The sequence below is a fragment of the Ictidomys tridecemlineatus genome, chromosome 14 (assembly GCF_052094955.1).
Source record: "Ictidomys tridecemlineatus isolate mIctTri1 chromosome 14, mIctTri1.hap1, whole genome shotgun sequence".
NCBI classification, from domain to species: domain Eukaryota; kingdom Metazoa; phylum Chordata; class Mammalia; order Rodentia; family Sciuridae; genus Ictidomys; species Ictidomys tridecemlineatus.
The window spans coordinates 4,814,722-4,839,913 of NC_135490.1; the positions used below are offsets into that span (position 1 = coordinate 4,814,722).

General features: G+C 39.0%; 1 protein-coding gene, 2 non-coding genes and 1 pseudogene across 6 annotated transcripts in view; all 4 read left to right on the plus strand.

Annotated features, from left to right (window-relative positions):
• Agpat5 (1-acylglycerol-3-phosphate O-acyltransferase 5) overlaps positions 1–25,192 on the plus strand; it is a 60,223-nt gene that overhangs the window by 29,095 nt on the left and 5,936 nt on the right. For 2 of the 4 annotated variants that reach the window (XM_078030766.1, XM_078030763.1), the window contains 3 exons: positions 8,288–8,378; positions 12,787–12,867; positions 24,144–24,302. In XM_078030766.1, coding sequence (XP_077886892.1) covers positions 8,288–8,378; positions 12,787–12,867; positions 24,144–24,302 — 331 coding nt within the window. The remainder of the gene's footprint in view (positions 1–8,287; positions 8,379–12,786; positions 12,868–24,143; positions 24,303–25,192) is intronic. The other 2 variants (XM_078030764.1, XM_078030765.1) reach the window with 2 other exon arrangements.
• Positions 4,598–4,648, plus strand: LOC120884408 (small nucleolar RNA SNORD109A). Its single transcript, XR_005726847.1, has one exon. It is a non-coding gene; the product is annotated as a small nucleolar RNA SNORD109A (small nucleolar RNA).
• LOC101975147 (cardiolipin synthase (CMP-forming) pseudogene) lies at positions 13,653–23,293 on the plus strand (annotated as a pseudogene).
• On the plus strand, positions 20,118–20,224 carry LOC120884409 (U6 spliceosomal RNA). Its single transcript, XR_005726848.2, has one exon. It is a non-coding gene; the product is annotated as a U6 spliceosomal RNA (small nuclear RNA).

A 25,192-nucleotide genomic window follows, 5' to 3' on the forward strand; every position in this document is an offset into this window, starting at 1 on the left:
GTTCTATGTCCAGACCCTGCTTTCATCTGCCTTTTCACACCTCCTAAGATTTTGAAAGTTGTCATCTTGGGTAGACTGGAAGGCACTGAGGCAGATCGTCCCGACACTTGGAAATGGTCGCACCTTCCTTTTTCCCTGTGTTGGGAGTGGAGTCTGCCAGCCAGCAGTTGTATTAGGCTTGAGCTTTGCTATGTCGTGTTTTGTCTTTGGGGCTTCAGATTCCAGTAGCTTTCATTACTTTGTGCTCAGGATAGAGGGTGTCTTATTGGAGAGTTTTCCCTAAGTGTCTGTTGCATGCCCAGCTTTTACTCAGGCTCCCTCTCCCCACAGGACTCTGGAACGTGTTGCTGAGCTCTGCTGATTTGGTAGCGGGAAAGAAGGAGTATTTTTGTTTTGATTCAGACTTAGGGAGGGTGTGGAGGGCAGCCTTCTCTGACCCTGCCTTTGCCCCTCTGTCTGTGCCTGGATGAATCCCTGCCCTCCCTCCTCTGAGGCTTCTTTCTTCCTGCTCTTCCCCTCGCCTCCTTAGGTTTCCATCCACATCTGAAGTGTAGCAGAATTTTCTTGCTCTTCTACCAGCAACTGCACAGGAGAGTGGAGGGAAGGGCCTGTGTGGGCTGGGCAGCTTCTCTCTCCAGGGCTGTGTCGTTCTCTTCCCGACTCCAGCATTTTCCCCTTTGTCTTTCCTTGGTTTTCCCTTCCTCCTCACTTCCTTCCCTCCTTCAGGTTGTAGTGCCTGTGGCCATCAGGGGTGCTTCTGTTTTACTGGTTCACATTTGGCTTTTGAAACTTGGTAACAATTTTTTAAAGAGACTTTTTTTAGTGGCCCCCAGCATTTCCAAGTGTTGACATCTCTTCTCCCCTTTGAGCCCCTTCCTCAGGTGGGGGTTTGGTGGGGGTTGCCTTGCAGCCTGTCAGCTCTTTGAAGTTGTGAATATACATGCTGCCAGTGTTGTGCTGGTGTAGGGTTAGGAGCAACCTTCTTCAGTGTTCTGCATGCTAAATTAATACGTAATTCTGAGACAATTGCTAAAGTTGTTGAAGCTGGCCTTGAACTTGGAATCCTCCTGCCTCAGCCGCCTAAGTTGCTGGGATTACAGACATGCACCACCACACCTGGCTTTATCATCTGTTTGATACTTTGAAAATTATGTTATATCTAGTTTTTCAAATTGTTTTTATAGGAGGGTTCAATCAGATAGTCTACTTTTTCATTGTGACTTACTAAAAGAACCTTATTGCTTTTCAAGGGCAAGAGTCTCACTTTTTATGTTCCTAGCACATAATGACTGGCATGCTCATGTTGGAATCACCCTGTATCTGAGGTCCAATTTCTTAGAATCTAGATGAAAGCAGAGATTATACTCTTATTTGTTGAAGTTAAGTAACTGACATGGTAGAATGTATTTATCAAGTTAGCTTACATGTGGCTTAGTATATCTCTTAGGAATCTATGACTACATGAATTTGTCCTCAATATTGTTATTTAAGGGATTACAAAATTTTATTTAAAAAAAGTGCATCTGTATTACAAATTATTAGGAAATAATTTCCATAATTGTTGCTGGGACAGTATTTTCACAAGGTACTTATTGGTTCTGGATGCAAATGAAACATTTATGATAAAAATAACTACATAATTTATAAAAGTCATGAAGTTAGAATTCGACCTAGTAAATTTATACAACACATATAGAGACTTAGTGCTTTTTCTTCCAAGTTTCTTTTGGAGTGGGAGGCAGCCTATTAGATGAGAGTACTCCTTTGGCATCAGATCTGCTGTTTAGACTTTGTTATTTTACATAAGTCACTTTCTAAGCTTTGGTTTCCATTTTCATTAAATCTCTTAATAACTATTAATTTGTTAGCAAGTCTTAAATAGCATATTTGAAAACTACACAAATTGTCTTAGTTTCCTATTACTACTTTAACAAATAACTACATAAAATAACACAGATTTATTATCTTAACTTTTCTAAAAATCAGCCCAAAATAGATCTCACTGGACTGAAATCAAAGTGTTGGTGGGCTGTGGTCCTTTCTAGAGACTCTAGGGAGAATCCATGCTCCTGCCTTCCCCTGCTTTTAAAGTGGCCTGCTTCCCTACCTCGTGGCTCCATCCGTCTCTAGAGCGAGCGCTGGCTGGCCTGGTCTGTCCTTATGGACCATTTCTCTGGTTCTGACTTTTAAAATATATATATATATATATATATATATATATATATTTAAATTTATTTTTTTGTTATAGGTGGGCACAGTATCTTTATTTCACTTTTATGTGGTGCTGAGATTTGAACCCAGTGCCTCCCGTGTGCTAGGCAAGCACTCTACCACTGAGCCCCAACCCCAGCCCTCTGGTTCTGACTTTTGAGCCCCTTTCCTGTTCAAGGACTCTCATGATTATATTAAGCCTTCTGGTTAGTTGAAGATAACTTGCTGTCTTTAGGTCCATAAGTAATCCTCATAACTCCCTCTGGCCTTGTTCCACAGTACGTTGAGGGCTCCAGGGTTAGGATGTGGACCTCCCAGGGAGGGAAGGCGTTATCCTGCCTGCCACACTCACATATGTGTTTATGGGACCTGACCATGTTTTCTGACCATGCATATAGCACTTTCAGAGTGAAATAAATAATGAGCTCAGTGAGGAAAGAAACTATTCTGTATCCTGCCACATTTGGCAGGTTTTCCTCTTAAACGGATGATGGACTTTTGAATGACTTGAGTGTTTCTGATTGTAATTGTAAAAAACTTTAAAATGGTTTGCTGGATTAGATTAGCTTGGGGGACAGAAGGCAGAGATGAAAGAAAAGGCAGTATTCAAAGTATAGGGTTTTTAAGTTCTATAATATTGTTGCTATATAAATGTGTTTTGAAAACTATTTAGTAAACTAGATAGAATTTCTAAAAATCAGAGGGTGAAGGAAACATTCATAAGAGCCTGCCACTTAGTGCTTTATATTTTCATGACATCCCTCTAATAATTAACTTATCTGGTGCATGGAAAAAGTCCAGTTCAGTGGTTGGTTATAGTTTAAAACTCTGATTAGAGTTGTTTTATTTTTGACTAGGTTTTTAGTGTAAATAGGTTGTTAATTTTCCATCAGAGGGTGAAACATCTCATGTTCCAAATGGTGTATCATATCTTGAAAATATGTATTTTTAAAAAAATATTGAAGGTCATCACAGGGGAGAACAGAATCTCGGGTTCTTTCAGTGAAAACTTAGCAGATCAGACTTAACATGGGTAGCAGTAGAGATCCTCTCCATAATTTAACTACTAGTAGTTTGTCGTTTTTTCTTGTAGCTCCCATTCCTCCTTGTCAGGTGAAATCTCAATGTGGCTTTGATTTACATTTCCCTGACTGCTGAAGATGTTGATCATTTTTTCATATATTTGTTGGCTAATTGCATTTCTTCTTTTGAGAAGTGTCTGTTTAGTTCTTTTGCCCGTTTATTAATTGGGTTATTTGATGTCATAGTGTCAGGTATTTTGAGTTCTTTATATATTCTGGATATAAATGTCCTATGAGAGGAGCAGGTGGCAAAGATCTTCTTCCATTCTGTGGGCTTTCTTTTTATGCTCTTATTCGTTTCTTTTGCTGTGCAGAAGCTTTTTAATTTGATGCCATCCACTTACTGGTTTTTGGTTTTATTTCTTGTACTTTAGAGGTCCTGTTAAGGAAGTCGGTTCCTGTGCCAGCATGTTGGACTGTTGAGCCTACATTTTCATCTAGCAGTTGCAGAATTTGTGTTCTAGTTCCTGGGTATTTAATCCACTTTGAGTTGACTTTCGTGCAGGGTGAGAGAGAGGAGTCAAGTTTCATTTTTCTACATAGGGATTTTCATTTTTCCTAACACCATTTGTCTAAAAGGCCATCTTTTCTTCCAAGAAATGTTTTTGGTACCTTTATCTAGTATCAGATAGTTGTATTTATGTGGGTTTATCTCTGTGTCTTCTATTCCCTTGGTCTTGTTTTTTTTTTCTTTTTAAAATTTTATTTATTTATTCTAATTTGTTATACATGACAGCAGAATGCATTTTGATTCATAGTACACATATAGAGCACGGATTTTCCTGTCTCTGGTTGTACACAAAGTAGAGTCACACCATTTATGTCTTCATACATGTACTCAGGGTAATGATGTCCATCTCAACCCACCATCTTTCCTAAAAATCTCTTTTGAAGTAACTTGAATAATTTTTAGTTACTGACTTTTTTACCATTTTGTTTAGTGAAAGTAATTTCATTATGAAATTTAAGTGTGGTAAACATTGACTTTTTATCTTTATCTAGCACATTCAGAACTTTGATGTTTCTAATCTTACTTGTACTACAATCATACAAAATATTATTCTGATGTCTAATTTACCTCTTTAAATTTAGTTAACTTAAGGTTTTTTAAAATTTCCTAATAGTTTGTCTAATTTTACTAGAGTGATCCAAGATCATTTGTTTCACATGCAAGTTCCATTATTCAGGTACTAAACAAAATGTGTGTTGTATGTTTACTGCTTTTCATGCATAACGCAGTGCATAAACCTGTACAAAATAAGCCTGGCTATGGAAATGCTTATTTGTTAGGAGGGTGCTTGTCTGGATCGATGAAGAGAACAGTTGGCTGAGGATGCTCAGGGTTCCCTTGGTCTTCATGTCCGTTCTGGTGCTGGTACCGTGCTCTTTTGTTACTCTAGCTCTGTAGCATATTTTGAGGTCTCGTATTGTGATGCATTCAGTTTGCTCAGAATTGCTTTAGCTCTTCTGGGTCTCTTGTTTTTCCAACTGCCTTTTCTAGTTCTGTGAAGAATGTTATTGGTATTTTGGTGGTAATTGCATTGAATCTGTAGAATGCTTTTGATAGTAGGGTCATTTTAATAATATTTTGCCTATCCAAGAACATGGAAGGTCTTTCCATCTTCTGAGGTCTTATTCAGTTTCTTTCTTCTGTGTTCAATAGTTTTTATTGTAGAGTTCTTTGACATTCTTTGTGCGATTTATTTCCATTTTTTTGAGGTTATTATAATTGGGATATTTTTCCTAATTTCTTTTTCAGCAGGTTTGTTATTGGAGTATAGGGAAGTGATTGATTTATGTATGTTAAATTGATTTATGTATGTATTTTTATATCTGCTCCTTTACCTTTTTTTTTTTTTTTTGGTTGGGGTGTACTAGGGATTGAACTCGGGGCACTCAACCACTGAGTCACATCCCCAGCCCTATTTTGTATTTTATTTAGGAAAAAGGTCTCACTGAGTTGGTTAGTGCCTCCCTTTTCCTGAGGCTAACTTTGAACTTGCGATCCTTGTTCCTCAGCCTCTTGAGCGCTGGGATTTCAGGCGTATGCCACTGCCCCCGGCTACTTTATCAAATTTGGTTTTCAACTCTAGAAGTCTTCTAGCGGAATTTTTGGGGTCTTCTAAATATAGGCTCATGTCATTGGCAAACAGATAATTTGAGCTCTTCTTTTCCTGTTGTAGCCCTTTAATTCCCTTCTTCTGCTTGATTGACCTGGCTGGGTTTTGAGGACTGTGTTGAGTAGGAGTGGTGAGAGTGGGCATCCTTCTCGTTTCTGTTTAAGAGGATATGTTTGCAGTTTTTCTTCATTCAGTATGCTGTTGGCTTGGGGTTTGTCATATACATCCTTTACAATGTTGAAGTACTTACTTTTATCCCTAGTGCCTGTTGTTTAACATGAATGGGTGCTGCACTTTGCCAAATTCTTTTTCTGCATCTATTGAGATAATCATGTGATTCTCATCCTTAAGGTTATTTATATGGGGAATTATATTTATTGAACCAACCTTGCATCCCTGGGACAAAACCCACTTGATCATGATGCAATATCTGTGTGTGTGTGTTTGGTAGCAGGGATTGAATGCAAGGGCACTTAACCACTGAGCCACATACTCAGCCCTATTTGTTTGTTTGTTTTGAGACAGAGTCTCACTAGGTTGCTTATAGCCTCATTAAGTTGCTGAGGCTGGCATCAAACCTGTGATAGTTCGTCTCAGTCCTGAGTTGCTGGAATTACAGGCATGCACCACCACGCCCAGCTTTTAGTGTGTGTGTTTTTTTAATATTTATTTTTTAGTTATAGGTGGATACAATATCTTTACTATATATTTATGTGGTGCTGAGAATCCAAACCAGTGCCTCACGCACGTAGGCGAGTGCTCTACCTCTGAGCCACCACCCCAGCCCCTTAATGTGTTTTTGTATTCAGTTTGCCAATATTTTACTAAGATTTTTTGCATCTGTGTTCATCAAGAATATTGATCTGAAGTGTTCTTTCCTTGATGTGTCTTTGTTTGACAGTGTACCCTGCTTTTTTATTTCATGGAATAATTTGAAGAGGATTAGTCAATTCTTCTTTTTTTAAAATATACTTTTTAGTTGTAGGTAGACGCAATACCTTTAATTAATTATTTTTAATGTGGTGCTGAGGATCGAACCCAGCGCCTCACACCTGCTAGGCCAGCACTCTACCCCAGAGCTGCAGGCCCAGCCCATCAATTACCTCTTTTTTAAAGACCTAGTAGAACTTGGCTAAGAATCCATCCAGTCTTGGACTTTTTTTTGGAGGGCTTTTGCTATCTCCTTCAATTTTTTTTCTTATTATTGATATGTTTAGGTTTTCTATATCCTCATGGTTCAATTTGTGTAAGGAAGCTCTGTCTCTCTAGGAAATTGTCAATATCTTCCAGATCTTATAGCTTATTGGAGTATAAATTTTTAAAATAGTTTCTTATGATCTTGTGGATTCAGTAGTGTCTGTGGTGTATTTTCTTTTTCATCTCTAATTTTATTCTCTCTCCTTATTTTGGTTAATTTGACTAGCGGTTTATAAGTCTTGTTTGTTCTTTCAAGAAACTGTTTCATTGATCCTGTGTGTGTGTGTGTGTGTGTGTGTGTGTGTGTTTAAATTCTGTATTTCATTGATTTTGGTACTGGTTTTAATTATTTTCTATTGATTTTTGTTTAATTTTTTCTTTTTCTAAGGTCTTGAGATATAGTATTAGATTATTTGGTATCTTTCTAGTTTCTAATGTATGAACTCAGTGCTGTAAATTTTCCTCTTAGAATTGCTTTTATACAGTCCCAGAGATTTATATCATTATTTCCATTAGTTTATATGATTTTTTAAAAAAAATTTCTCCCTTAATTTCTTCTGCCATCCATTCATCATTCAAAAGTGTATTATTATTTAGTGTCCAGGCGTTAGAGTGGTTTCTGTTTTTTAACTTATTGATTTCTAACCTTATTATGAAAAAAATAAAAAAAATTAGAATTTTAAAAATAAAATAAAAATAAAAAGGAAGAGGGATGTGACTCAGAGGTAGAGTGCCTCTTAGTCAAATCCAAAGTGCCTACTCTACCCATTTATTTGAAAAGGTGAATGTTTTACTTTTGTCTTTTCTTTTGGCTGTCAATTAAAAATATCAATGTAGTTTTTGTAACTCACTTCTCAAACTGAGAGTTTGTTATTGTATGATTTAATGTTTTTATTTTTACCTTCCCAGGTAGGTACTTATAAAAAGCTTAGACTAATTGATTGCTTAGTAGATACTTGATAGTCTCATTTTATTTATAGGTACTATATTACTTCAACTTATGTAACTAATATGAAGCTGCAAATGCATTAGAGAAGTTCTATAAAATAGGATTATTGTACAAAGCTTTCAAAATGCAGATATTACCTTTTATATTATGGAATATTCAATGTATATATATAATTTTCCTAAAATGGAAATGTACTTTTAGTACATTTAGTACTTGAGATATACTTTTGTCTTGATACTTAACATTAATTTTGCACCCTTTTAAATGTCATGTTGGGTTTTTAGGGGGAAAGGGTGAAAACAGGACGGTTGGGGCAGGGTCAGTGCATACTCTATACATGTATAGAAATATACTGAATACCAGTATGAATGTGCAGCTGCAATGTTATTAAGTCAATGGACAAATGAAATAAAATGGTAGAGATTCTTAGAGGGGAAAGGTGATTTCATTACAAGTCAGTATGGTGTGGCCAGATTTTCGATTTGTGAACGCTAGCATGTCATTAGAACTGTTTTAGATCCTCAGTGGCAGGCCCACCATGAGGGTTGCGTTTTACATGTAGTCCATGCTGTGTTCAGACTCAAGTGAGTGTGTGCAGTTTGATTGCTCTGCATGAAAAAATGTTGTATGTAAATCCTGTAATAATAGGATTAGCATGGGTAAATTAACAGTAACAACAACAAAGCTCATACAAAAAAGGCAAACTGAATTTCCTTTATGCCCCACAGATGTATCTTGTGATTTTTCCAGAGGGAACAAGGTATAATCCAGGACAGACAAAGCTCCTTTCGGCTAGCCAGACATTTGCTGCTCAACAAGGTAAGTAAAAGGTTAACTGTGTTTGAAAAATAACTTTTTAAAGAGAAAGATCCTTTTAGTTTTTCTTCCTGGAGAATGTATGTTTTATGATTGAATGAGTAATGTATCATCTCTGAGGAAATGAGGTTTCTCCTAAATTCATTGGCATGTTATTTCATATGTATAAGATATTATGTTCAAGTACTTTGGATTTAGTTAAAAATCGAAGTACATGGGCATGTAAGGGTAATTTTTTCCTGCTGAGTGGGTTAAGGGTCATGGAAATAACTTCTGACTTGTAGGTTTACAGAGGAGAGGCAGAAGCCACACTCTGACTCTGATTAGCTATGTGAGTACATGTTGCCTAATGTTACCAAACACCAGTTTCTTATTTCTAAAATACATAGATATATTTGTGTAAGCCCCACATTTGTGTAGGAATCAAATTAGAATATGTGTGAAGTTTCCCATGGAGAGTGTTTCTGAAAGTTGGTCATAGTTCTTAGAAGCTGTTGTGTTCCCCAACAACAGGAATGTTCTTCTTAACTCGTTGTGTCCGTCATCCTGCGTATAGGATACCTATAAAAATGCATACCGTTGTGTAGGACACCTATAAAAGTGCTCAGTTAAGTTTTTGTTGGTGTCCTGTATATAGGATGATTGGATATCAAGGATTAAAGTCCATTTTAGAAAATTGGATAACTAATACACCAGTAAGCTACATAGTTTAACCAAATTGGGAATTCTGCAGACAACAGTAGTTCTGCTGTGTTCTCAGAAGTGTCTTTGAAGTTGAATCAGTGTGAGCTCTCCTGTGTGGCCAGTGAGGCATGACTGAGCATCTGCTGGTCATGTCACTCCAGGAACATGACAGTACCATAGAAGAGAGCTTTCTGCAGTGACGGTGACACACTCTGTCTGCTCTGTCCAGTGTACTTCCCCAGCCTGCATGTGGTTTCTGCATGTGGCCAGTGCATCAAAGGAAAGGAAGTCTTCATTTTATTTGATTTTACTTTAATTGACATTCTAAATTTTGTTTAATTTACATTTAAGTAGACACATGTTGCTAGTGGAAGATCTATGATAGCACAGGTTTGTGGGATGCAAAAAACTTTAGATTTTAACTAAATCCACAGCACTTGAATTTAATCTCTGGCAGATATAATATGCAAACAAATTAAGAGAAACCTCTTTTCCTAAGAATGGAACTTTCATTCATTCAGTATGTATGAATATGCATGTGTATGTGAAATCTCTTATAACGATGCAGTTTTAAAATGCTAGTGTATTTCACTCCTGGTTTAGACGCCCCGATCCCAAGCATTGGGTCAGGAACAGGAGAGTCCTGTGAAGGCTTGACTTTTACTGCCTTCTCTGGCTAGTCTGGACACCATGGGCTGTCTTTTTACTTGTTCTCTTGCAATACCATCGTCTCTGTTGCCTTTTTCACATTGAAAAAGTAAAATAAAAACCTCCTCCCTCTGCTCACGTTCTCCTCCTTCTGGCGCCCTCTTCTCCTTTCCTTAAAGCCCAGGCCTCTGAGTCCTTCTTCCCACCTTCTCACTTACCTCTCAGCCCCCGGGGATGGGATACGACATTCATGGTACTTTCTGATTCCCATTCCCTGCGCTCCTGTCGGCTGGCCTTTTTGTTCCTGCATGTGTTCATCTCCTTCTGTCCCACTCGTCTTCATTCTCTCCTGTTTCATACACTGTTCCCACTGTCTGAATTGGACCTCTCATTCTTTTCACTTTTTATTTTTCTAATTTCATAATTGTCTAAATTCATGACCTCAGCCATCATTTGTTTAATGCTGATGATTCACAAAAAGCTTTCTCCTTTTTATATCTCTCTGCCTCATTCTAGTCCTGTATGTACAGTTGCCCATTAGAGAGCTTCACTTGACGGGTCCAGAGCTGCGTTTCAGAGTCAGTATGCTGAAGGTGTGTTACCCCTCACACACACACTCACGTTTCCTACCCTCGTGACTCTGCCACTCAGTACAACACCAGACTCATCCTCGACGCTTCCCTTTCACCAAGCAAACATCTAGTAGGTCAGCAAAGTCTAGTTTCTCTCTATGCCTTTAAAATCTCTTTCAGATATCTGTTGTTAGGTGACAAACCATCCAAGAGCTTAGTAACTCCAAACAGTAACGCCTGTTTATTGCTCATAATCTGTGCCTTAGGCAAGGCTCAGCAAGTTCAGCTCATCTCTATCCACGGAGTCAGCTGTGGTCTCTTATTTCACTTCAGAAAATGGGTGGAAAGTCCAAGATGACTTTGCCAGCCTGTCTTATGTCATACTTGGTACGTCTGTGTTGGCCGGGAGTAACTGGGCCTCTTTCTTCAGTTTTCAGCTCATGATATTTATCAAGTTTCACTCTTTTGCTAGTATTTGTGCCTAGATGAACATCAGCACTAGCTTTGGGCTTTTCTTAAGCACATATTAGTCACATATCCTTGGACAAGTTTATTCAGTCTCTTTCTTTACTTGTAAAGCAGCAGTAGTAGTATTATGGCTTTTGTGAGTGACACAGTATTTATACAAAGACTCATATGTGATAAGTAAAGTTGTCGCTGCTAACTTTAGAAGATGGAGAGAAGGGAACAGTACAAGTAAATCTACCGGTGATGCCAAACACTGGTAGCTGGTCCTGAGGGACAAAACAGAAGGACTCACAATTTCATTCTGCTACGTATGGATTTCTAGTTTTCCCAGCACCGCTTGTTGAAGAGGCCATCTTTTCTCCAGTGCATGTTAATGGCGCCTTTGTCTAGAGTGCGCTAACTGTGTTCACGTGGGTTGGTCTCTGTGTCTCTGTTCTGCTGCGTTGGTCTCCATGTCTGCTCTGGTGCTAGTGCCTGCTATTTTTGTTTCCGCAGCTCTGTGGTGTGATCTAAGGCCTGGTGTTGTGATGCCTCTTGCTTTACTTTTCTCACTGAGGATTTCTTTGGCTATTCTGGGCTTCTTATTTTTCCAAACGTATTTCATGATTGCTTTTCTAGTTCTATGAAGAATGCTGTTGGAATTTTTTTAAAAAAGCTTTGCTTTTGTTTCTGTTTTTTTTGTGGTGCTATGGATCGAACCTGTGCCTCACACATGCTAGGCAAGTGCTCTGCCACTGAGCTACAACTATAGCCCCATGTCATTGGAATTTTAATAGGAATTGCATTAAATCCGTAGAGCACTTTTGATAGTATGGCCTTTATGATGATATTAACTCTGCCTATCCAAGATCATGGGAGATCTCCCATCTTCTAAGGTCTTTAATATTTTTTCTTTAGTGTTACATATTTTTCATTGTAGAGGTCTTTCACCTCTTTTGTTAGATTGATTCCCATGTTTTCTTTTTTGTTTTTAAGCCTATTGTGAATGGGATAGTTTTCCTAATTTCTCTTTCAGCTGATTCATCTTTGATGTATAGGAACACAGTTGAATTATGGGTGTTAGTTTTATATCCTGCTACTTTGCTGAATTCATTTACGAGTTCTAGAAGTTGTCTGGTGACGTTTTTTGAGTCCTCTGAATATAGGATCATGTCACAGCAAATAGGAATAGTTTGAGCTCTTATATGAACTTTGTATCTCTTTAACTTCTTTCTTTGGCCTAATTGCTCTGGCTAGTGTTTCAAGGACTGCGTTGAATAGAAGTCGTGCAAGAGGGCATCCCTGTCTTGTTCCTGATTTTAGAGGGAATGCTTTCATTTTTTCTCCATTTAAATGATGTTGGCCTGGGGTTCAGTGTACATTGTGAAGATAGAGCCTACAGAATGGGAGAAAATCTTTGCTGCCTGCACCTCAGATAGAGCATTAATCTCTAGGATATATAAAGAACTCTAAAACTTAATACCAAAAGACAAATAACCCAATCAATAAATGGGCAAAGGAACTAAACAGATACTTCACAGAAGTGAATACAAATGGTCAACAAATATTTGAAAAAATATTCAACATCTCTAGCAATTAGAGAAATGCAAATTAAAACTACACCGAGATTTCATCTCATTCCAATTAGAATGGAACAATCAAGAATACAAGTAACAATAAATGTTTGTGAGGATGTGGGGAAAAGGGTACATAATACATTGCTGGTAGAACTGCAAATTGGTGCAATCACTCTGGAAAACAGTATGGAAATTTCTCAAGAAAACTTGTTATGGGGCTGGGCGCGATGGCACACACCTGTAATCCCAGTGGCTCAGGAGGCTAAGGCAGGAATATCATGAGTTCAAAGCCAGCCTCAGGAAAAGTGAGGCGCTAAGCAGCTCAGTGAGATCCTGTCTCTAAATAAAATACAAAATAGGACTGGGGATGTGGCTCAGTGGTCAAGTGCCCTGGAGTTCTATTGCTGGTATGTGCTCCCACTCTGCACCCCAAAACAATTCTTATAATGGAACCACCATTTGACCCAATTCTCTCACTTTAAGGTATATATCCAAAGGACTTAAAATCAGCATACTACAGTGACACAGCCACATCAATGTTTTTAGCAGCTCAGTTCACAATAGGTAAGCTATGAACCAACCTAGGTCCCTTCAGCAGGTTAATGGATAAAGAGAATATGATGTATACACAATGAAATATTAACTAGCCATAAAAAAGGATGACATTTGCTGGGAAATAGATGGATCTAGACACTATTTTGATAAGTGAAATAAGCTAATCCCTGAAAAACCAAAGGTTGAATATTCTGTCTATGGATGCTCACATAGAGTAAGCGTTGGGGAGGAAGAATAGAAGTTCAGTAGATGAGACCAAGGGGATTAAAGGGAAGGGAGGAGGGACAGGAATAAGAAAAACAGTGGAATGAATGTGACTTAACTTTCCTTTGTACACTATAAATTCACTACAAAGAATCTCCACATCATGTACAACCACAAGTATGGCATCCCTAATTTTAATAAGATGTACCCATGTTTATACAAATATGTCATAATATACTGTACTGTCATGTATAACCAAGGAGAACACATTAAAAAAGAGATTCAATTTTTTTTTTTAAAAAAAAAGGATTAATAAAACTGTACAGAAGAACTCAAGTCGGTCATCTTGTGCCATGTAATAGCAGGCAAACAAGGCTTTTGTGTAGTTGCGTGTAGCTGCGTTTGTTTAAGAGACTTGACATGGCACAGGCACGAATCCTGCTCAGGAGAGTGCATGGTGTGTCAGGTGTGCAACTTGAGAAGGCTCCGCACTGCAGTGGGTAAGTCAGGCCAGAGCCAGTTGGCCAGCCTGCAGGGCACCTGGTGACTTGAGGAGGGAGCTCTGGGTGTGAGAAAGCAAGCTGAACCGCATGAGTGGTGAGGGACATGTGTGGTGAGCAAGGAGTTTCAGTGGCTTCATGCAAAAAGCCAATGAAGAAGAGCTGTGGCAATAGTGTTCAGTTGGGCCGGGTGCAGTGATGGAGGTCAGTGAACGTGGGCTTGGTATTTGGCTCTCCTTGTCTGGGTGAAGGCAAGTTATTAGCAGTAGTTTTCTTTTTTCTTTCTTTTTATTTCCAAAATAGCTTTTATTTTTTAAAGTTCATTTGTGCAAGATAAGAAACAAACACAAGCAAAGAACAAAGCCATTGCGTCACAAGCAGCGTAGTTGGACATACTCCTCAGGTCTTGTGTACCATGCTTGTTCACCAGTTCAGAATCCTAAAGCTACGTGAGTGTTTTGGATAACCAAGAATACACAATACCATCTCAATCTATTAGTCAAAATTTGTAATCCTTTCTTGGGGACAAAAAGTTTACTGAAGATAGAAATGGCAAGAGGCCTCTAGATAGACACATTGGCATAGTTACAGCTAAAATAATGCATTCCTTAATGTTCCGTTTAAAATGAGATGAAGAGACAGAATCCACTGAGCATGTTTCCAAGAGTGTTCATGACCCAGATTTCTACTGCTGAAATATCCACATGAATGCTTGTTCCCAGTGAATTAAAGTATCCCTCAGTCCAGTCAGAAGAGACCCCATCAGTGGCTCACATCAAAACGTCACTCGTAGCCTGCACTGCTACCGGCTTGGCTGCTGCCTCTGATTCTGCTGCTGCCAGCCTGAGGTCGCTTGGAGGTCTTCTTTCTGGATGCTGCAACCACCTGGTGCTGTCCCAGAAGACACGGCCGCCCCGATGCAGCTGAAGCCCAAACTGCTGCTGATCCCTGGAAATTGCCTGGTGACGCTGCCCCCACAGCTTCAATTGCTGCTCACCCTGCAGCTGCCACTGTTACTGACCCACTGCCTGCTGCCGACAACCACCACGGCTACCATGGCCTAGAGCACTGCTGCAGGGGAGACTACAGGTTTGGTTGTGCGTGGCTGCACCCATTTTGGGACACCAGCCAGGCTCTGAGGCCTGGGTACTAGCAGGTTTACCACCACAAGAGCCTCTGTCTGAGGACTCCAGCTGGGAGCTGCAGGTCCAGTGTGGGGGTGCCTGTGGGTTTGAGGAACCTGGGGTCTTCCTGCTGAGAGTGCTGGTGGCCCTTGTCTTGCTGCTGCATCTCGGGGTTGCTCCTTGGCATGAGTGGATTCCCCAGTGATCTCTCTGCAAGTAGGAGCAGCACTGAGATCTTGGGACTGCAGCTTGCTGAACCTGAGGTATCTGAAGACCAGATCAGTGGGATAGTGACTGGGTTTGCAGGGGCTGATCTGGGTTTGGTGATCCAGTTTCTCAGAGACAGAGCTGAGAAACTGTTGAAAACTGACAGAGACAGTTCGACTTCCCAGCAAGATTTACTCTATTTTATTTTTTGATTTGTTAATATCTCTTCCATATTTGGAACAGGATATTTTTATGCATCAGTGTGTGGAGGACAATAATATATGATTGGTGTTTTGCATTTTTGTTTTATTCTTATGTCTTTAATATTTTTCTCTTTGTTCATATTCTTCCTCTCTTTTGTCTGTTTTCTTTCCAACCTTTCTCCAACCAACAGCCAATCTCTGTCGGCTCCTTTTCCACTCTTCCTGTGAAGTTTTACTTCTAGCTTCTCTTCCTCCCTCACTAGTATCGCATACTACCCCTGGTCTCTCATCTACCATTTGAAACTGTAAACTGTTTTAACCAATTTTCTGTTTGTACTATAGATAGTTATTGAACTCATCATCTGCAAGAAAGCAGCAGACACCTTGGTGAGAGCTATTAGGTTTAAGGCTATATATTGTGTACACTAGGTGCTGTTGATATTGGTCTTACCAGTAAAGGTGAAGTGTTAGAAACCTTCAGGGACCCTGTACAATTTATCCTGCCTTAGATCCATACTTCTAGATGGGAAAACACACTAGCAACATGAAAAAACAAGGGAATAAAGCACCCCAAACAAACCAAGATGCTTTGTTGTTGAAGTCACTGATAACACAGTAGAAGAAATGTCCAGGAAGGAGTTCAGATTGTATATAGTTAAATTGATCTGTGAAGTCTAGTATAAGGAGTGAAATCAAAGAAAAAATACAGGAAGTGAAAGTTCACTTCAAAAAGAATTAGAGATCATGGAAATAAAAACAAGCAGAAATCCTCAAAATGAAGGAATCAGTAAACCGAATTATAAATTCAATAGAAAGGGGCTGGGGATGTGGCTCAAGAGGTAGCGTGCTCGCCTGGCAGGCGTGCGGCCCAGGTTCGATCCTCAGCACCACATACAAACAAAGATGTTGTGTCTGCCGAAAACATAAATAAATAAATAAATCCTAAAAAAATAAAAATAAATAAATTCAATAGAAAGCATCACCCACAGACTAGACCCCTTGGAATAGAAACACAGACAATGAAGATGAAATATATAATCTTGAAAGTAGAGTTGACCATGCAGAGAAGATGGTAAGAAACTATGAAGAACATCCAAGAATTATGGGTAACATGAAAAGACCAAATTTAAGCTTAATTGGAATAGATGAAGGAGCAGAGATACAAACCAAAGGAATGCACAATCCTTTCAATGTATAATAGTAGAAAATTTCCCAAATCTAAAGAATGGAATGGAAAATCAAATACAAGAGGCTTATAGGACACCAAATGTACAAAATTACAGCAGACCCCCACCAAGACACATTACAATGAGAATGACTAACACACAGAATAAAGATAAAATCTTAATGGCTGTGAGAGAAAAAAAATCAAAGTACATATGGGGAGAAACCAATTCAGATCTCAACTGATTTCTCAGCCCAGACTCTCAAAGCTAGGGGAGCCTGGAATAATGGATTTCAAGCTCTGAAGAAAATGGATGCCAACCAAGCAAAATTAAGTTTCAGATTTGAAGATGAAATTAAAACCCTCTATGATAAACAAAAATTAAAATAATTCACACTAGAAAGTTACACTACAGAAAGAACATTCCCAACATAATATTCCATGAGGATGAAGTGAAAACCAACAGAGGGAGGATCTACACTAAAGGGACATTCAACCAAATGAGAAACCAAGACAAATAAAAAACCAGAAATAAATCAAAATGACAGGGAATATAAATCATATCTCAGTAATAACTTTGAATGTCAATAGGCTAAAATCATCAATCAAAAGCCATAGACTGGCAGATTGGGTTAAAAAGCAAGGCCCAATAATATCTGACTTCAAGAGACTCCCCTCATGGGCAAAGACATCCACAGGCTGAAGGTTAAAGGTTGGGATAATACTTATCACTCATGGGTTGTGTAAACAAGCAAGGGGTTTTCATTCTCAGATAAAGTAGAGGTCAAACCAAGGTTATTCAGAAGACACAAAGAGGACACTTCATACTTCTTAAGGGAAGTATATATAAGCAGAACGTGCTCCCAAACAGTGGAGCATCCATGTACATTGAACAAACCCTTCTCAATTTTAAGACTCAAATAGATCACAATACAGTAATACTGGATGACTTTAATACACCTTTCTCACTATTGGACAAATCTTCCAAATAAAAAATAAGGAAACTGTTGAACTAAATAATTCAATTAATAATTTAGACTTACAGACATATATAGAATATTTCACTCATCAACAAGCAAAAATTATACTTTCTTCTCAGCAGCACATGCTCTGACTCTAAAATAAACCATATCTTAAGCCACAAAGCAACTCTTAGTAAATATAAATTAACAGATAATACCCTGCCTTCTATTAGACCATAATGGAATGAAATTAGAAATCAATGAAAAAATTAAAAAATACAAGCTACTATAACAAATGGAGACTAAATAATACACTATTGAATGATGAATGGATAGTAGAAAAAATCAAAAATGAAATAAAACATTTCTTAGAGGTAAATGAGAACACTGATACTCTATAGGACACTATGAAGGCAGTACTAAGAGGAAAGTTTATTGCATTGAGCTCATTCATCAAAAGAATAAAAAATCAACAAATAAATGATGTAACACTACATCTCAAAGCCCTAGGGGAAAAAAGAAGAAATCAATACCAAAAGCAGTAGAAGACAAGAAATAATTAAAATCAGAGCTGAAATCAATGAAAACTGAAAAAGTTGACAAAACAAAAAGTTGGTTCTATGAAAAAAATAAATAAAATAGAGAAATCGCTGGCCATGCTAACAAAGAGAAAAAGGAGAAAAATACTAAAATACAAGATGAAGAAACATATCACAATGGACATGTCTGAAATACGGAAGATAATTAGAAACCATTTTGAAAATTTATATTCCAATAAAATAGAAAATATTGAAGACATCAACAGATTTGTAGAGACATATGGCCTATCCAAACTGATATCCAAAATGATTTAAGCATTTCAGTTTCAAGTAATGAAATAAAAAATGCCATCAAAAGCCTACCAACCAAGAAAAGCCCAGGACCAGATGGATTCTAAGCCAGGTTCTACAAGACTTTCAAAGAAGAATTAACACCAATACTCCTCAAAGTATTTCATGAAATATAAAAGCAAACTCGTTCAACGAGGCAAATCTCACCCTGATCCCAAATCCAGACAAAGACACACCAAGGAAAGAAAACTTCAGACCAATATCCCTGATGAACATAGATGCAAAAAATCTCAATAAAATTCTAGCCAATCACATACAAAAACACATTAAAATTTTAGTACACCACAGTCAAGTGGGATTCATCCTAAGGATGCAGGATTGGTTCAGCATACGAAAATCAGTAAATGTAATCCATCACATCAATAGATTTGAAGATAAGAATCATAAGATCGTCTTGATAGATGCAGAAAAAGCATTTGACAAAATACAGGACTGCTCCATGTTCAAAACAATAGAAAAACTACGGATAGTAGGAACATACCTCAACATTGTAAAACCTATATATGCTAAACCCAAGGCCACATCCTCCTAATTGGAGAAAAATTGAAAGCATTCTCACTAAATTAGAACGAGACAAAGATGTCCTCTTTCACCACTTCTATTCAGCATCATCTTTGAAACTCTAACTAGAGCAATTAGACAAAAGAAAGAAATTAAAGGGATACAAATAGGTAAAGAAGAGCTCAAACTATCACTATTTGCTGATGACATGATTCTATATCTAGAAGTTCCAAAAATTTCACCAGAAAACTTCTAGAACTAATAAATGAATTCAGCAAAATAGCAGGATATAAAACCAACACCTATAAATCAAACACATTCCTAGACATCAGCAGTAAATCCATAAGAGAAATTAGGAAAACTACCCCATTCACAGTAGCCTCAAAAAATATATAATACCTGAGAATCAATCTAACAACAAAGGTGAAAGACCTCTACAATCAAAACTACAGAACACTAAAGAAAGAAATTGAAGAAAACCTCAGAAGATGGAAAGATCTACCATGCTTGTGGATAGGCAGAATTAATATTGTCTAACTGGCCATATTACCAAAAGCGTTATACAAATTTAATGCATTTTCTATTAAAATCCCAGTGACATTCTTCATAAAAGTAGAAAAGGCAATCATGAAATTATTTGGAAAAATAAGAGACTCAGAATAGCTAGAGCAATCCTTAGCAAGAAAAGTGAAGCAGGAGGCATCACAATTCCAGACCTTACACTATACTACAGAGTTACAGTAACAAAAACCGCATGGTATTGGCACCAAAATAGACTTGTAGAACAATGGTACAGAATAGAGGACACAGAGACAACTCCACATAAATACAGTTATCTCATATTAGACAAAGGTGTCAGAAGCATTCCCTGGAGAGAAGATAGCCTATTAACAAATGGCGCTGGCAAAGGGGAAATCCTTATGTAGCAAAATGAAGTTAAACCTCTATCTCTCACTCTGCACAAAAGTCAACTCAAAGTGGACCAAAGACTTAGGAACTAGATTAGAGACCCTGAGTCTAATAGAAGAAAAAATAGGCCCAAATCTTCACCATGTTGGCCTAGGATCTGACTTCCTTAACAAGATTCCTAAAGTGCAAGAAGTAAAATAAAGAATCAATAAATGGGATGGATTCAAATTAAAAAGCTTTTTCTCAGCAAAGGAAACAATAACGTGAGGAGAGAGCCTGCAGACTGGGAGAAAATCTTCACCACATGCACCTCTGATAAAACATTAATCTCTAGGACATATAAAGACCTCAAAAACTTTAACACCCAGAAAACAAATAACCCAATCAATAAATGGGCTAAGGAATTGAACAGACACTTTACAGAAAAGATACACAATCAGTCAACAAACATATGAGAAAGTGTTCAACATCTCTAGCAATTAGAGAAATGCAAATCAAAACTACTCTAAGATTTCATCTCACTCCTGTTAGAATGGCAGTCATCAAGAATACAATAAATGTTGGTGAGGATGTGGTGAAAAAGGTACACTCCTAGTGCTCGCTTTGGCAGCACATATACTAAAATTGGAAAGATACAGAGAAGATTAGCAAGGCCCCTGTGCAAGGATGACACGCAAATTCGTGAAGCGTTCCATATTTTTTAATGTATGAAATATGATATGTCAAGAGCTTTGTAATGTTTTGAACAACCAATAAAAAAATAAAATTATTTAAAAAAAAAAAAGGTACACTCCTATATTTCTGGTGGGACTGCAAATTGGTGCAACCACTATGGAAAGCAGTATGGAGATTCCTCAGAAAGCTGGGAATGGAACCACCACTTGACCCAGCTATCCCACTCCTTTATACCCAAAGGCCTTAAAATCAGTGACTAATAGTGATGCAGCCACATCAATGTTTATAGCACCTCAATTCACAATAGCTAGATATGGAACCAGCCTAGGTGTCCTTCAATAGATGAATAGATAAAGAAAATGTGGCATATATACTCAATGGAATATCACTCCGCTTTAAAGAAGAGTGAAATTATGGCATTTGCTAGTAAATGGTTGGAGTTGGAGAATATGATGCTAAGAAGATTAAGCCAATCCCAAAAAACAAAGGCCAAACGTTTTCTCTACTATGCAGATGCTAATTCACAATAAGGGCGGGGACACTAGGGTAGAATAGCATTACCTTAGATCAGGTAGAAGGCAGTGATGGGAGGGATGGGAGGGGATGTGGGGTTAGGAAAGACAGTAGAAGGAAGCAGACATTATCACTGTATGGATCTGTGTGACTGCATGACCACTGTGATTCTGCATCTGTACACTCAGAAAAATGAGAAATCATACCTCACCTATGTATGGTATATTAAAGTGCATAACTGCATTCTACTGTCATATATGACTAATTAAAACAAATACAAAATAATTTTAAAAAGTTACTCCCTGAGGACTTGCTCCTGTCTTTTCCACTGTGCCTCCTTTTGCCCCTCTGCTGCCAGCAGTCTTCCTAATGAGGTCACTGAGTTTTATTTAAGGCTTTATAGTCTTGATTCTATGATGAAGTCCATGCAGTGTTAAGAAGAGGGTTTCATGTACAGGTGGGTTTAGAGAATGTTGTATTTTATGTCCTTCCCTTAGAGAGTTTCAGTTCTTGTTAACATTAATCTCAGAAAAGTTCCACAGTAGAGTCTGATTGTATTTCATGAGTGTTTCCTAATTTTATAGGTTTTAGGGGAAAAAAACAGCAATCTCATCATTAAATAAAATTTTTGGATTTTCAGTGGGACAAATGTTAGGGTTTCAGAACATTTTAATTCTGTCGGGGAACTTCTCTAAGTTGCCCACTTGTGCCCGCCTGCCTGAGCTGCCAGGCCAAGCTTGGTTGCTGCACCCGTGGCACTTGCCCTGCGGCAGCCGGCCCATGAAGGAGGCCCCAAAGGTGAGTGGGTCTCAGGGAGCACTGCCAGTCCCCAGGGGCATTCATGGACAGTCCCAGAGAGGGTGTCGGTGAGCAGGCTTGGCCTGGCCCCGCTGGGGATATTTGATCATTGAAGATTTTAATGTTGCATTGGGAGTTTTTGCTTTAGCTGGGCTAACTGATTTGTTGGATGATTTATTGCTGGAAACTGGGCCAATCAAAAATCATCTTTGGGAAGTGCTCTTGATCCACTTGCTGATAAAGTCCTTATCAGTGTCTTCCATGTTAGCTTGACCTATGAAGGTCTTATTCCAATTCCACTTACTAATGGGATAATTTCAAGAGATGTAGTAAATGCTGCTGTTTTTTATTTCACATATTGAACTTTTCCACCACCACAAACACTAAGTATTTCAATTCTTGCTGAACTATTGCTGTGTTAAAACTAACGCAAGGCAAACACAGCAGTTCCGTTAAACGTGGTGGCTTCTTTGGCAGCTACAGTTTTCAATCATGCTGATGGCATTGACCTTCAGGTGCTTTGGTAGATGCACCACAGCTCATCAGCTCACAGTTATTGTCGTTATGGCCAGAAAACGTTGAGGTGACAAAGAGCCGATTAGAGTCATTCATCACTGTTAGCAAGGGAGCAGTGTACATCATCGGCAGCAATGCCAGCAAAAATCTATAGGAGTTTCCCCATTTTGGTGTTGAGCCTGTAAAAGGACTTGTCAGAACAAACCATGACATCAAAACTAAAGTAATGTACGTTGAAAATAAGCTTGATCATGGGCATATTCAGAATTTTCAATGTATTTTTAAATGTAAATAAAACTATAATTTAGGATTTAAAAAAAAGAGAGAGAGCTTGGAGTAAGAATGGGCAAGACAGGAGGCCCACCCCTGCAAGCTGATGTTGGAAGTGGCATCCCGTCACTTTTGCCATATTCTGTTGGTTTAGAAGCTCCCTACCAGGTCCAGCCACACTGGGGCATGAACACAGGAGGAGGGGTTGCTGGAGCTGTTTTAGAGGCCACCTACCTCGGTCTTATTTAGGTTTTTACATAGTTTCATAAAACCAGAACACAGAAAAGAGTAAGTCCACTGAGGCTGAACCACTTCTAGGTGTGGTTTGGGAAGATTTTATGGGAAGAAGCACTGAAGCTGGGCTGTGCAGGATGCCATTGGGCAGGGCTCCTGAGCGGGGGTGTGCGTCAGCCCCGAGGGGCCTGAGCACAAGTCCAGGTAGGGGAGAAACACGGGGACAGCGCTTTCTTGAGGGAGCTCTCAGAATAGGGGTGAAAGCAGAAGACCAGTGAGAGCCATGGGCCTTTCTTGGCCAATAGTCATGAGGGCCAGAGCAAGACTCAGCAAGAGGAGGCAGAGGTTCCAAGTCAGGTTCTCTGTAGTCTATGTTCAAGGCATGTCTAGAGATCTGCGGTTTTCCCTTAAATTGGTCAGTGTGCTAATCCAGGCAGGGGGAGGCAGCAGAAAATAGAAGGGGAACTGCAAATCTTTCACACAAGTAGAGACACTGGTGACATTCTGTTAGTTGTCTATAATTGCAATGTTTTCTCATCCAAGAAGTTTTAAAAAAAGTATAAGAAATACCTGAGAGAATTAAGATCATATGTTGATACAATAACTTATTCAGTAGGCAGAATTCATATGGAGTTTATGTGAATGTGCATATCTGCATTATTCCTAAGAGCCAAAGTGTGGAAACAACTCACATGCCCATCAAATGATGAACAGGTAAAAAATGTGCTCCATCCGTGCAGTAGAATAGTATTCAGCCATAAAAAGGAATGGATAAACTGATGCATGCAAGAGCAAGTGAACCTTGGAATCATTCTGCTAAGTAAGGAAGCTACCCAGTCACACAAGGTCACATAGTGTCAGAGTTCATTTATGTAAAATGTTCAGAGTAAGCAGGAGACAGCAGGCAGAGCAGTGGTAGTCACAAGTGAGTGGCGTGTGCAGAGTCTACATATGTGCTATGGGGTGTCTGTGTGGGGCAGTGGGGACAGTCTAGCCTTAGTGATGATATCTGACAGTTCTGAATAGACTCAGCCACTAGATTGTATACTTCATTAAAAAATACTACACTAAGATGTGGTATTCTTCAGTTTATCCTAAAATATCAGGTCAGTATTTTGCAGTATATGGAATGTGTGAGCTCTTACTTAGATGTTGTACACAGTGGGGGTCATCTACATGATTCCTCTCTCCCTGTCTTAGTTTGAACAGAAGTAGAATTAAAGGAGTCATGGACTAGTGGTCATAAATTATGAATTGTGCTGCTCAGACATCTTGAGTGGTCATGGGCAAGATGCTGTGGCCTTATGCAGTTGCCAGAAGTGAGGATCCCAGCGTCTGCCCTTAGCTGGGCGTACTGAAGCCAAGGGTTTCCGAGGACCTGTTTTCTGGACGCTTCCATGCAGTATCTTGTGCCTGTAAGTGTTTAGTTTGTATTAAGGAGTGTGGACATAAATAGAAGAAGGCTTGTGAGAGGTGTGCTTTCAAAGCTAAAGCCCATAGATGTGAGGTTATGGCATTAATACTTGTGTGTCTTGTCTACTTGTGGAAATTTAAAACAATTGAAAACTTAGAATACTCCTAATTTGTGGCACACTGAATTGACTTCTTTTCTAGGCCTTCCAGTATTAAAGTATGTGCTGACACCAAGAATAAAGGCAACTTATGTTGCTTTTGATTCTATGAAGAACTACTTAGATGCGATTTATGATGTTACAGTGGTTTACCAAGGGAAAGACAATAAAGGAGAGCGAGAAGAGTCACCGTCCATGACGGGTAAGTCTAGGTTTTCATGTGCTAGAGATTCAGTGCTAATACAGCACATGTCAGTGGCCGGTGTCTATTAAGAGTATCACCATTCTTCAAAAATAGGCATTCCATTTACTTGGTGTCTTTTTCAAGATGCCATTAATTGGATCCAGTTGAAATTTCATCTGCCCTGCCAAGTTTGGTACTTCTTGGCTGCCGCATTATTCTTTTAGAAGTCCTTATCCCAGCCTCTTTCTACCTGAAGCTCATACATAGAAACGGACAGCTCTGTAAATCAAAGGTAGGGTAAGTGGTCCTGAGTGATATCAAGGGGAGCACTGATGGCCAGTGCTCATCTCTGAATGTGATTTTCATCGAATACTTATGAAACTTCGTATCACTGTCTGACAAGAAGAAATTATGACATTTCTGTTTCAAACATGCTGGGTTTTAAGGACTTAGACCTATTATCTGTGTCATTCATAAGAAGAAAAAGAGTTCTGAGTGAGCAGAATAGTTTGGGTAAATGTAAGCAGACACTCTTAACTTTAGAGAACTGAGAACGAGGAATAGGCAGACTAGGGAGTGTGGGCGCTGCTGTGACTGTCATCCTCTGTTCAGACTTGGGTGCATGGGCTCAGAGAGCCTAGGAGATTTGTAGGGTGCGTGAGGGATCGAGGCCAGCTCCCACTTCCCACTGCTGTGCTCTTGCCCAGTGCACTTCTGCTTCAAAGAGCAGTTTGTAAGCAGTTCTTGGATTATGTAGATGAAATAGAACTGGGGGAAAATGAAGACAAAACACTGAACGAGTGGCATCTTCCCTGGCTTAGTGCTGGGCTCCTTGCCATCCAAGCTGCTTGCTCCTCCCCGGGTGTTTCTGATGACCGAAGTGCAACATGTTGCTAAGGCCTGACGCA